General features: G+C 33.7%; 2 protein-coding genes across 3 annotated transcripts in view; one reads left to right on the top strand and one right to left on the bottom strand.

The window, feature by feature from the left end:
- LOC108969088 (trans-1,2-dihydrobenzene-1,2-diol dehydrogenase-like) overlaps window positions 1-13,621 on the top strand; it is a 66,484-nt gene that overhangs the window by 2,138 nt on the left and 50,725 nt on the right. The window lies entirely within an intron of this gene.
- Window positions 1-13,621, bottom strand: part of LOC108969087 (diacylglycerol O-acyltransferase 1) — a 27,047-nt gene that overhangs the window by 8,890 nt on the left and 4,536 nt on the right. The window contains exons 1-4 of one of the 2 annotated variants that reach the window (XM_018933592.1): window positions 7,654-7,810; window positions 1,235-1,598; window positions 528-656; window positions 244-338 (exon numbers count right to left, since the gene is read on the bottom strand). In XM_018933592.1, the coding sequence (XP_018789137.1) occupies window positions 244-338; window positions 528-656; window positions 1,235-1,542 (532 nt within the window). In that variant the 5' untranslated portion in view covers window positions 1,543-1,598; window positions 7,654-7,810. Of the gene's footprint in view, window positions 1-243; window positions 339-527; window positions 657-1,234; window positions 1,599-7,653; window positions 7,811-13,621 lie in introns of those variants that run through there. The other variant, XM_018933591.1, reaches the window with a different exon arrangement.

Here is a 13,621-nt window from a genome sequence, read left to right as displayed (position 1 = left end):
GCTTCTAACCGTTAGTCTCATCTAAGCAATCTTGTCTTCTTTTCGCTGTATGAGCTGAAGTTGGCCTTTGAATTTAAGATTTACTGCCACCTAGCCCGCACTCAAAACTTTACGATTTGTTGTAAAATTTACTGAATTTGCTCTTCGTTTTGGAAAGCGTAGTAAAATTTGTACCACTACTTTAGTGTCACAGTGTAATTTCATAATTTCTTCAAAAGTTGTTCTTTAGTGTTTTATACTTACATAAAATCAATAAAAGCGAAGCATGACCTTCTTGTCCCTGATCTTTGCCACTCATAAAGTAATACCAATCCAAWGGATTTATTCTGATGCCATATCTGAAAGATTAATTGAGAAAAAAAGCTAATTTACCATATTTTCAAGGAATATAACCACTTCAAGAAAATACTTTTCACGCATGAATCTATCAGAAAATTATTATTTTTTAAATAAAATTTATCGGTCGATTTTTTTTCTTTACTGTTCTTTATTTTACTTTTCTTCAAGTCCATTATTTGTATACTTACTTGAGCAGGTTTTCTAAGCACAGTCGGAATCCCCCGATTGTTAAAAGCAGGAAACCCCAGTTAACGAGACCTGTGAAATTACTAAATCCCGAACTCCATGAAAATAGTGAATCACGTGGGCGGTGGCAACTGGAAAGAACAAATGCATTGTTTCAAAGAAGCAGAATACAGAATATTTTAAATATTTCAAAAAGCTCAGATCAGTTCAACTTGGTCATTTTTTTAATATGAATGCTCTAAGAATTCCACTTTAAACTCTGCCAACTTTTTCTAATTTCGACAAAGAAAAAACGGCTTAAACTCAAAAGCTTTGGRTAAGCTTTCACTAACAGTTTATTTAGCCGTTTACTATTTCTAAGCTTCCATAATCATATACCATAAATTCATTCAATATTTATTGAATATTTGTGCTTTCCAAGCTTTCAGCGCTTTAGTAAACCATTATAGACACTTAAGGCTACAAAGTTTAATGCATACTTATTTCATTTAATTATTATAATTATGTAAAAATGTTGTAGCTATTGAAATATTTGTTAGTTTTAGTGGCAAGAAATAGATACCTTTATGAAATATTTACTAAAAAGCATTCAGGGGTTTAAATCTAAAACCTTACACTCTGCTTTATCAGCTTTTGTCTACTTAATAGGCTTTGTATACAATYCAAGCTTTTTCACGCAAACTATRCTTTTTATTCGCGAGTTACTTACGGTTTATCTGGCTGTTCTTTACGTTGCTTCTCCTCTTTACTTTGTATCTCCTCGGCACGTGTAACACTCTGCGTCCGCCGATATCTCTGCTTCTTTTCACCATTTCCATTTCCATTKCCATTGCCATTGTCGTCTTTGTCCAAGACTTTTCGATATTTATTTAGATCTATAGGTATGCCATTTTGGTCTAGCAATGCCGAGCTGGATCGTCGTTTGCGCAGTTCACTGAGATTGTGTTCGGTGGCGGAGGCAGAACGACGCAGCTTTTTAATGATGCCCATACCGCCATTTTGCTCACGCTGCGGCATGCCTTGGCTGTTATGGGGGAGAGGGCGTCGAACAGTTGTGCTAGTTTTTTCTCAGTCTGGAAAAAATGAAAAGGGGGGGGGAATTAATATACCAGAAAATGCAAGACCAGTCTTTGATTTTTGGGACATTGGAGACTTTTTTACTTTAGATTACTGATTATATTATATTATATATTGATGTGAAAGCTGAACAAATTTTACCCTGAATGGCAAAACAACTACTTTTTTTTATGTATTTTAATACACATTTTTACTATATCTTCAAAAGAGGCTCTTGAGGTTAGGCTTCTAGATTGTTGGCAGAGTTTCGACGTCTATTGATAAGCCCATATATTGTCATTAGTAATGTTGCGTCTGATGAATGTAAGGTCCGTAGTTACGTTTTCAGGCATTTGTTTAGAAACCTCTACTCCGACTTCGAGAGTAGTTTTCGCATGAGATTCAGAGATTTTCGTGCATATCTTGCATTATCTTCATACTGAAAACATTAACCAAAATKTGTTGAGCCGATCCATAAGAGATCTTGAGATCTTCTGCTATCTTTCGATCGAAAATAAACGATTCCTTTAGACCATGAGCTCTTGCGCTTGCGCCARTAACAATGGACCACCTTTGATRTTGGAAAAGTAAATCAAAGACGGTAATGTGACGAAACAAATTTCGTTCTATAAGAATATGAAACGGTTCATTTGCTTTTTAGGTCTTTTTAGGCAATTTAATTTTTCAGTAGACTCTCGTGGTGCATCCTCAAGATCCAAATTGACGGAACGAAATTTCGCAAACCAATTTTTGGCATTGGCGTTCGGTCARCACAACTTTTTCGTGCACATCACATAAACACTGAACTGCATTTGAACTTTTTTGATAGTTTTTGATAGTAAAACAATAAAATATACCGAAAATGCTGTTTTCAATCTTCCATCTTCGATAGAGCACCAAACAAACGCTTTCCTAAAAATTTCAGATTTTTTTTATAAATAAGCCTTATTATATCAGATGTTCAAATATTTTTATTGCGTAAATATGCATATAAATGATTAGAGTAATTTTTCAGTGATATTATTGCAAAATTGCAGTTAAATATTTTATGAGCGCCTTCTGGAATGCCACATTTTAGTAACCACGTTTTTTTTGCTATTTTTAAATGCCCAGTAGCAGATTAGCGAAAAAATAATTATCGGTTTACTTTATCAACACTTGAAATAAATAATAACATATTCAGAGTATTGTGGTAACATTCTATAAAAAAGAAAAAAAAAATATATGAATTTTTGTTATAAATCACCGATAAAATTCCATTTCTACCGATAATACCAGTTAATAATCGAAATTTTATTGATTTTAAGATTGTTTTCCAAATTGACTTCCTTGCATATGAATTTCTAGCGAATCGACTTCTTATAGCTATTCAAGCGACATAACTCTAAGTATGCCTATAAAAATCAAAAACGATGTAATGAATTTTTGTTTAGATTTTCGTTTAACCACAAATTATTGCCAAATAATGAAGGAATCAATACCTCACGAGCAAAATATCTTATTATATCAATGTTGTGGCTTTTTATTGGATTGCRTTTAACCACAAATGGTTGTGTCAGCTTCGTTTCATATCGCTATCACTTCAAAATTCGTGGTGCTTGAATGGGTTTCTCCTATGACGTCATTAATAAATGGTACTCTGTATTGTTTGAGAGCCTCTAGTCTAATGGAATCAAATAACATAATATAGAGACCATGTTGTTTTGTGATTTTGCTTAAGTCTCCAACCTTGGTACTGGATTCCAAGTTTTCGACCAATGTGGAAATATTTTTTTCTAGAGAACAGAAACCTCCAATATTATAATATTCCTTATGTAAACCAACACTTCCTATGAAGCCATTATCTCAATCTATCTTTAATAACMATGGTTTGCAGTCATTTTGCTACTGTGATGTTAGAGGCTGTTTCTTGGTAATTTTTGGTTGCTAAAAAATTTCTTAACACGTAGGATTTTTGTGTTGTAGTCAAGGATTGTACGGATCACCACTTACTAAAATGAGCCACCATTTACTAAAATRACAATAATAGCTGTACAAGGTGGAAAAGTTTTGAACTCAAATTCGCACTCAGGACCCCTCAAATACGCCACAGACCTTACAGCACATCAGTCGCAAGTTTTTCCTTCAGATTTGTTGAGTAGTTTAATCAGTTTAGAGAGAAAATGCATATAAATATCATGGAAAAACGCCATATGATTTCTGCTTTCGCACCACGATTCCATTGTCTTACATATTTATTAGCAGTAACTACATATTATTATTATTAATATGCTATCAACCGAGTCCCTAGAGTTGCAAGTCATTTTCTGATTTAACGCGAAATTGCGTGCGTCATCCGCCGGGGTTACACTGGAGGCTTTGCCTTCATGACACGTCTCTTTATAAAGTGAGACCAGTACGTATGTAGTAGTGTATATATCAAACAAATATATATTCGTATTTAGGTATACTATATACTGTATGCTATAGTACTTATAGTATATGTTCATATGCATATATCTTATGTTTTTGTTGAAAGGTCACTGCACTTGGATTTATATTTAAAAATAAATTCCCGTGTTTATTCTGTATCTTAATATCCTTTTTTTTTTATCAATGTTTACATTTTTGAGATAAATTTAAGTAAGTGGGTATTTTATTACCATTTATTTGTTTGACCCCAATACGTTATAAATGTGAAGTGACAGTGTGCTCTCGGCACGTACACAAGTGTGTATTTATCCATACAAGATTTTTCTACAAATAAGTTCAAGTCTGTGGCTCATTATCTCTGTGACGTCACATAAAAGCGTTCATGTGAAGATCACGAATCATTGACGGAAGCTACGATTAATGTTTCCAGGTTATGATCGGAGTTGTATTTTCAGTAACGGTATTGAGAACATTTTTCATTCGCTTCTCTTATAAGTTCAACCGAATTAAAATTTTCTGGAAAGTGACAACTTTTTTAAAACACATATGTTTTTAGCTTTAACCTTGCATAAATCTCGTTAAGACTTCTTCTTACCAAATTTTTTACTTGGAGGCATATCTTCTTTATAAAAATAACATATATTTATCACTACTGTTGCGCAGTGAGAAATTCAGTAAAAAATGTTGATACCAGCTTTCTTAAAAATATGTGAAAAAGAAACCTTATTAGCAAATMATTTTTTTATCGCAATTTTCTACACACTTTTTGCTGCCACAATGCTAATAAATGTGTAAAWATGTAGCCACAAGAAAGAATTTGAAAAACATCCTAATTTGGAGTTAATAGCGCTGGAATATCGTTCTGGATAGCTTAGTTTGGTTCCCTAATGATTCGAGTACACACCGCATGTCTAACATGTCTATATATAGAAACGTGTACCTGCACATGCTATATAAAAGAGACCATAGCAAATGATGCGAATTTGCCGGCTGTCTGCTGCCCGCCCCATTTCATTACCACTTCAACCCCGACTGTAGAATTACGTGAATCCAGCCATAGCAGCAATGCAGCGAAGCGACACGGCTTCTGCGCGGTTTGTTGAACCGTCGCTGCCTTTCAAGGGCACTTCTTCTCATATTTGGCGTCCTGCCGGTACGCAAGTGCGCAAAAGCACAAGTATTAAAATAAAAAGGAAATCAAYATTAACATTAACGAAAACGAAAACAAGCGACACCTCAATTTTCTCAGCTGTCGGTGTKTTTATTATTATTATTWTTTTTTGGTTTTTATTAAAATTTCGAAGTTTGCATTATCCATTAAATGGTAAATTTGAGGCGCATAAATTGAAAAGTTTTGCGTCTGTCAAACCTCAATATATTCAGTTTATATACTCTTCAAAAAGTGGGTTGACTTTGTCTGGCATCAAATACGTCTTTTAAGCTCTTGCACTTTAACTCGAACTGATTCTACTGCGCTTTCTTTGGACAAATTACCTTCAGCGCTAATATATGTGAATGGATCTTATTAAGTGGAAGAAGCTTATCAGAAATTTTGTGATGCTCTCAGCTGCCCCAACATAAACCGCCAAATTTAGAGAACTTCTCTGCACTTTCAGGAGGTCCTTTTTTAAAAGCGTAACATCCTTAAAAATCTGTGTCCAATTTTATATATGTATATTTTTTTTATTTTTTCTAATTCGATCCAAAAACTTCAATACTCTTTCTKTTAGTATTTTTAACCACACGCTTTCCATACTCAGAAGCTTTCGTCCAAGTTCACTTTGATGCATATTTTTGTAAAAAATACTTATGTGCTTGCATGTGTGTCCTACAAAAACTTAATTACAACTTTTATAYGCTGTGAAATCTGTACAGGAAAAGAGTCTGACATACTTCGATCACTTTATGATAAATAGGTCAGCAAAACAAGCGAAGCAAAGCCTATGGGCATATGGACATTTTGTCTGCCTCCTTGCTAATTACTACTTTGATTGGCGAGAGAGCGGGTTATACCTGCATTCCATACATGGAGGTGGTTCTTACGCAACGAGGTTAGTTTGATAAATGAATGATCTRTTTACGACAAATTTTTTCCACCCAAAAATATCATTATATTTATGGTCATAGTAATTTTTTACAATACTAAAGGTCATTTTGTTGTGAATAATTTTTTTTTCGAAAATTGTCTCTGCTTCTGAGGTTTTAGAACMTTCTAAAGTCACAATAAATAAAACAAACTATGATTGTTAAGATGCTATGGTCAATGACTTTGGTATCTGGAATAATGACAGTCTTTCTGTGCATATAAATAAATCTCCGCATGCTTCTGTAAAGTATACTAACTCTCGGTTTTATTATTTTATAATAATCCCAAGGTATTGCCTCTGTAAAATATACAAGTCTGCTTTACTCTATACTAATTTTCAATCGTGAGTTAAAACAATCATTAAAATGTTAATATTTATTAAACAAGTGGCTATTATCTAAAGTGCTCACATCACAACATATTGTTTAAACAACGCAATAACAACAAGTGRTCATTAAAAATTGTAGCTATCAGTGTGAACGCCGGCTTCTGTTATGGTTGCACAATACTCGGTTTAACAACCCCCCAAACCATGTGCAGTTCAAAGCCATAATAGAACCAGTATATTTCTGAAAGATACTATATAGTTTTCTACCATTTATCTGCTGTTAAAAGGTTTGCTGGGATTTTATCTAAAACARTGGGTTCTATCCTAAATCCTATCATCGGATATGACAGAAAAATGTTCAACATTAAACAAAACAACACAAAATCACTGTTCATCATTGAATGAATTTTCACGCAAAAGCTGAAGGTTTTCCGTAATAATCTCTAAAATTTCGTTTATGACTTTTATACCCTGAAGTTTACCATATAGTTGGTAACACCCAGAAGGAAACGGCGGAGACCCTATAAAGTGTAAATATGTAAATGACCGTCATGACGACTGATTTAACCAAGTTCTTCTGACTTCATATAAACGTACTGGTCCCTCAGTTTTTGAGATATCGATCTGAAATTTTGCACACTTCTTTTCTCTCCAAAAAGCTGCGAAGAATAAGACGATATCGGACCAGTAAAGCTACGATACAAATTAAACGCTCAAAATCAAGCCCTTGTATTTATGAAAGGTATTATAGCTTCGGTGAATCGAGGTTAACGTTTTTTCTAGTGTTTCAACTGCGGATTCAGATATTAAAGAAACCTTTTCATTGCTTTGCTTGGTCTTCAAAGTTGTTCTCTTCTTTTTTATCGGCTTTGCTATGCAATTTCGATTAGTTTAAGTCAGTATATTTTTATACCACCTGTTTGTTCGACTTACCACTCTTTTGAGTTTGTGTTCAGTAATTTCAAAATAAACTCATCACTGGGTTTGTTCAACAAAGTATCTGATTGATCTTACATGCGAAKACGAGCACATGTTGTAGATTACAAAGAAGCTGTGTATATGTATAAATGAATATATGTATATCGACGAATGTGCACACATATATAATATATGAATAAGTGCATATAAAGATGTGCTTACATAAACAGAATATGCTGCGATAAGAGAAAAATGAATGAGCAGAGAATGAGCGAGTATTTTTTGACTATGTCGACCATAGAAGTGAGTGCACAAATAGGTGTATTACCTTGTTCAGCTTGACAAGCCTGTACAACATTACTTCTCGGTAAGAATTAGGTATTATTTGGCAATTTTAGTGGTTAAATAATTACTGCTCGGGCATCACATAAAAATTTTGTCSAGTTTATAAGTGTTATTTGATGATTTTGTACCATTAAATTCCCCTACAAGTTTAAAGAAAATATTGAGCATATGATTTATTGATTCCAATATTGATTTCAATCAGGTCTTGCATGTTTTTTCATATAAATATATWTTCACTATCGTTCATTTGCTCACCTCTTAGACCATTTATCCAAGAAATTGATATAAATCTCACCATTTATTAGAAAACACTGGTTGTAAACTAGTAGTTTTCCTGATTACTTGCAAATTTTGCTTATGGTACATTWAGTTACATATGTATAAACCTACATAGGTGTTATGCATTTATCTGATAGTTACTTATTTCTGTTTGCTCAACTCTTTAAAATCATATCTACGTCTCATATATTGTTTACACTAAATTAATAAWGATGCACTTAGCTCAATCAATCAGCACTGGCAATCACGGAACTTATGTACATACATACATACATATGTATGTATACTTTTTGTTTATGGAATAAATTCCAAAATGTAATAATAGTATTTACTTGTTGCACAAGCTGGGTGGCAGAATTGGCTCACGTAATGTCATGATGCTTGTTGCAATAAGCTTCTATTTATATATGGCCGCAAGTAACCATTGATTGTTCCGAATATGCGCGGAAGYTCCATAATTCTAAGGAGTTCTAATTACCATACTTCTGCCACTGAAACAATTATTGTCGTACATACACGTACGTATTTGTGGAGTGAAACTGTTGGTGAATTTAAATGGGAAGTTCTATGTGGTTTCGAGAGGAATATGCTATCAGTGAGATAGTAATAWTTAAAGTACCGTTCGTTGACAGCTGACACAGCAACTAAGTCACACATTTTTTATTATGTTTTGTCTTTACTAACAGGATAATTTTTTTTTATAAATTATCTGGGGAAAATCAGTTTTGTAAAGACTCTATATCAATACGCTCTTATGCTGATAAACTTTTATCTCACACTGTTATCAATATTGGCTTTATCAAATTTTTAGGTGTTATATCCATACTCTTGTTTTTAAAGCCAGTGACCTTTATATACACATATTCGGTACTTATGTTGTAATAATTTTCTTATCTTTATTTTTATCATTATAAATACAGAGTAGGCATGTTTGTGTGGTATATATGACCACTATAGGGTTGTGGATTTAAGTGTTTATTTACTTGCATATTTTCGAGTGCAATAAATTTCAAATAAGAAAGATAAGCTTATTATTCTTTGGAATTAAAAGAATTATATTAGTGTGAAACAAATGTAAGTTTATCAAGGAAAAGATYGGTATTGCAAGTAGCAGACTGACAATGGCTGATTGTAAAATATTTTGTTCCCAAAACAGTCTTACTTTACGGGTTTCAAAAACCACAAGCTAATTTTTTATTTTCTTATTGAGATCTGCAAGACCTCTAAGATATTTTCCTCAATTTTCGAGTTGATACGCCTAATAGTTTCGGAGATACAGCCTTGAGAACTTGTGCGCTCGAAGCTAGATAGGCTAAGTGCGCCGTCTTTAAATGCGTCTGAGACCCTACAAAATATGTATCTAAATGATCAGCATGACAACCTGAGTCGATTTAGCCATGCCCGTCRGCTAGTCTGGCTGTCTGTTTGTATATACACTAACTAGTCCCTCAGTTTGTAGGAATCGCCGATATCGCATTGCTATAGCATATGGCTATAATATTTACGGTAACTTTCGAGTCTTAAAATTAGAAATTAGGCGCTAAAAAGTGTGGAGGTTATGTAAAACGCATTTTTTTTAATGTTTTTTGAAAAGAAAAATATTTGTTTTATATTGCTGTCCACATATTTTTATGAGCACACTGTGCGAGTGTGTGTGTTAAATTCGTTTTATAAATTATTTGAAAATTCCAAAATGGATTTTTTTATTTGCCCGCTGTAGTGGTGCTTAATCATTGCGACAACAACAAAAAGTTATGTTCACTTTTTTATGACACACTGCAAGAGCTATACATACACTTGCTAGTTAAATTTTAAATACAAATAATTTCAGGTCTCGCGCAACTGATTATTTTCTGTTTGCCAGACAATCCTGCGCAGTGGTGATTAATCATTACAACAACGTAAAAAGAAAGAAATTTTTTTATGAAACTCATTATTGATCCATATAAACAAACTATATTAACACAATAACAAAACTGGCGATTTAATTAGGCAAAGTGAGTCTTATCAAGTGTCCGCCGCCACTGTCTGGGTCGTTCAGTTCCGTTTGTAACAGAAACCTTTGTTATTCGCTCATGTACATTACAATAGCTGATTACATACATATGTATGTAGTTGTGTGTATTCATGTGTGTGTATGCGTGTTGTATGTGAGGAAAATTTCTACGACGATGAATTATCGCTCTTCTGCGCAACTCTATGGCGTCGTGCCGAAACTGAAACTATGCGGCTGCTGATAGCTGCCTCTGCCTACCTTATCAACACTCGTCTGACTAGCCGGCCGGCCGGCGTGTGCACGAGGATTTTATGTCCACGCCGTTGCTACCACATACCGTTAGTGTGTATGTTGGGGCAGGGCTATCTATTGACCGATAACCGCGACTTGATAAGCGGTAGCTTTAGTTGATTAGGCATGATTACAACCAAAAAAAAAGCGACAGTGTGAAAACAAAGCAGCAGTGGAAGTCAATAGTAGAAAGTAAATATTGTAAATTAAATTGAGCACTCGCGGATGCTTTAAATACTCTATWGAATGACCGCTTTGTAGGTCAAACTGTTGTACAATTAAATAAAAAGGCGAACGAAGCAATGCAACGAATAGAAAACGACATACTTACTATGTACAACTGATCAGAAAAGTGTAGTCAGCAATTTAGTTAGCGGTTTTAAGTATTAGAAGTCACAGTTGGTAGATTTGGTACCAGGCCTTCCTAAAAAACTCCGATGTCTTTTAGATTTCTTATCAGGTATGAGAAGTGATATTAAKGTAGATATGTTGCCCTAATATTCAGGTAAATGGTACAAATTTTGCATATCAATCCACGTAGGATTAACCGGTCTATACTCAAGTAGAAGTGCAGTGTTTTTTATAATAAWAACTGTTATTATTTCGAACATATAAGGAATCAGAAGACACTAATTTCGTCAATCATAAAAATGTGTTAAAAATGCAGGCCTCAGAAGACTTCCAAATGTGGTCTACATGTACAAAGTCCACTGTTTGGTATTGAATTTCATTCGAAGAGTCGAAATCGAGTTAAATAATTTGAATTTAGAGTTATATTACACTGGTTTAATATGTATATGTTTGATTCCTTGGAATTTCTTTTGACTGCACAAATGTGATCTATCTTTGAAAAGAAATCTTTAAACGTAGTATTTTGATGTTTGAATTTAGATATACCTCAAAACGACTTATCTCGGCATAACATACCCTCACGTTGTAAATATACATGCATAAATATTCTTCCATCAATAAATTATACTTGCGTATGAAAGGTAAGATTATAAAGATCTAATCCGTKGTTCCTACCTCTAACTAGACAGCAGTGACGTAAAGGCATGTCCCATGCTCAACACAATTTCACTTCAAAATCCGACAAATTGCCACTTAGTTAAAAATAAATATGCGYCTCTACTTCATTAAAACCATATAAAGTCATACAATATGAATGMTTTCCTAAKATTTGAAGAGATTCTTCAATTCTCAATTTGATTTAATATTTTTAGTTGATTAGAATTTCAATTTCAAAATTTCATTCATAATCTTGATGTCCTACGAAGGTCACACTGAAAGTTTAGTGGCTTGGAGTTCCGGAATTTCWACATATTTTCCATAACTTTTACTTTACAACATGTAATTTCAGTAACCGGCTCTTTCAATATGACAAATGAGCTATATGATATAGTGATGTCTCAAAAACTGATGGCCTAATTCGTGTATATGTGTTTATATAGCCGAGACAGACGGAGAGACTGGACTCGGCTAGTCACGCTTGACGGTGAATTGTCGTGGTGCAAAAACCAAGGTCAGTCGGCCCATAAATTCCGGCCTATTTTTACAAATAGGAAAATTGTCAACATAGCTTTAATTTTTTTTGTCGTAGTTTTTTTCGGATTCGGCTCACCTGTGCCACGATATTCGGTCAATTGATCGTAAGCATTGATCCAAGACTCATCGCCAGTAATAATACGCATCATGTATCTTGGTAGTCGGAAAGCATTGTTTGACAGACGTTAACGCGACGGTGTTTTTGGAAACAATTTAGTGATTTTGGAATCAATCGTTCTTTCACTCTTCTTGGGCCCAAATGTTCTTTCAAAATGGTTTTAACTGATCCTTTCGATATTCTAACGATGCCAATAAGAACTCTGACTTTCATCARTCCCTATATTTGATGGATGTATTAATCATAAGTTGATGTTGATAGCCGTTCTSGACGTGGTTCGTCGTCAACGCGTTCTCGACCCCSTTTGATTATTTGTACCAATCAAAACACTGGTTCGTGACAAACAACATTCTGAAYGTTCCCTAGAAAAAAATATTTCGTCGAATGAGACCACTTTTTCTTGTGGATGTTACGGATTTCGTGACAAAGTTAATATACCTACACCGTTCATGGCATAATTTTGTGTTAAAATACTATTTCTCTCTCGAGCTATTTTTTGTCAGAATATTTGTACACTTGTTTAAAAATAGTTGAATCAATTTCCTGTGACCTGTCACATAATTGCTTACCATATTCTACATGCTTAGAGAGTGACCCTAGCATTTTTAATTTTCTAATGCTTTCCTATGAAAATTATGGTGCTTATCAAATTGAAATAAATATAAATAAATAAGATTATACTTATGCTTTTATTATTGCATAAGAACTTCTGCATCCGGGATGTTCGTATATGCGCAAGGTCGAATGGTCAATTGCAGATTGTTATTGGCAAATGCGTTCACTAACCTTTATGCGATTTGCTTTAACGCTGAATTTAGTTAGCAACTGAATTTCATTCACACATTTCATTTCAAATTGGTGATACATGTTGTACACATGAAGTAGTACAAGCTTATACATTTACATAGACTCTTTTGTATATAGGCTCTAAAACAACTTACATGATTTCAGATATTTAGCCTAACTGCTCTACCGCCACTGGTGTACTAAATTTTAAATAATTGTTGATTTGAAAAAATTTTGAAGAATTATAAGAAAATTTACTCTGAATAGTATTAGTCCCTCTATGGTTAAGAAAACTGATTTTTCCAAAAAAAAAAAATTAATAGCAAAAATTCTATCTTACAAAACACTTTCAGGAAATCTTTACTTGACTATTACGATCAGAATTTCAAGTAGTAACACCCGCTGCTTTGCTTTGAAGACACGTATTCGTCGATCCTCGTACATTATAAGAATCATATGTTATAGGTAATATACAYATATGTTTTGGTGTATGTGTTCCTAAGCAAAATACCGGTATTTATGAGTTTCCAGAAAAGCTGCTGTTCTTTGTCCGTTTGTTTTTGCGCTATTCATCRTCGTTAAGTACACGTGCATCAGACAGGTTTGACAACTGACCAACTGACTACAAAAACATACTGTATTGACCGTATTCAACATTTTTATTCGCCGCTTTCAATTACGTACACATACTCAAAAGAAACCATTAAATCAAACAGACGCAAAAAAAAAAGAACTAAAATAATTTTTGGTTTACGTGCTTATTGTTTGGTACTCAGAAGCGTACATATGTACATACATGCGTACTGTTATCGTTGATATTCTAGTTTAACTCCCTAATTTGACATATGTATCTTGAGATACGTAAGGTATGTACATACATATGTATGTAYAGTCATAATAAATTTATACAAATGTTTTTTTTTCATATTTCTGCTT

Source organism: Bactrocera latifrons, unplaced genomic scaffold, assembly GCF_001853355.1.
Source record: "Bactrocera latifrons isolate USDA-ARS-PBARC rearing strain unplaced genomic scaffold, ASM185335v1 scaffold_24, whole genome shotgun sequence".
Taxonomy (NCBI): Eukaryota; Metazoa; Arthropoda; class Insecta; order Diptera; family Tephritidae; genus Bactrocera; species Bactrocera latifrons.
Note: the sequence above shows the minus strand (reverse complement) of the source record. Positions and strands in the feature narration are given on the sequence as shown.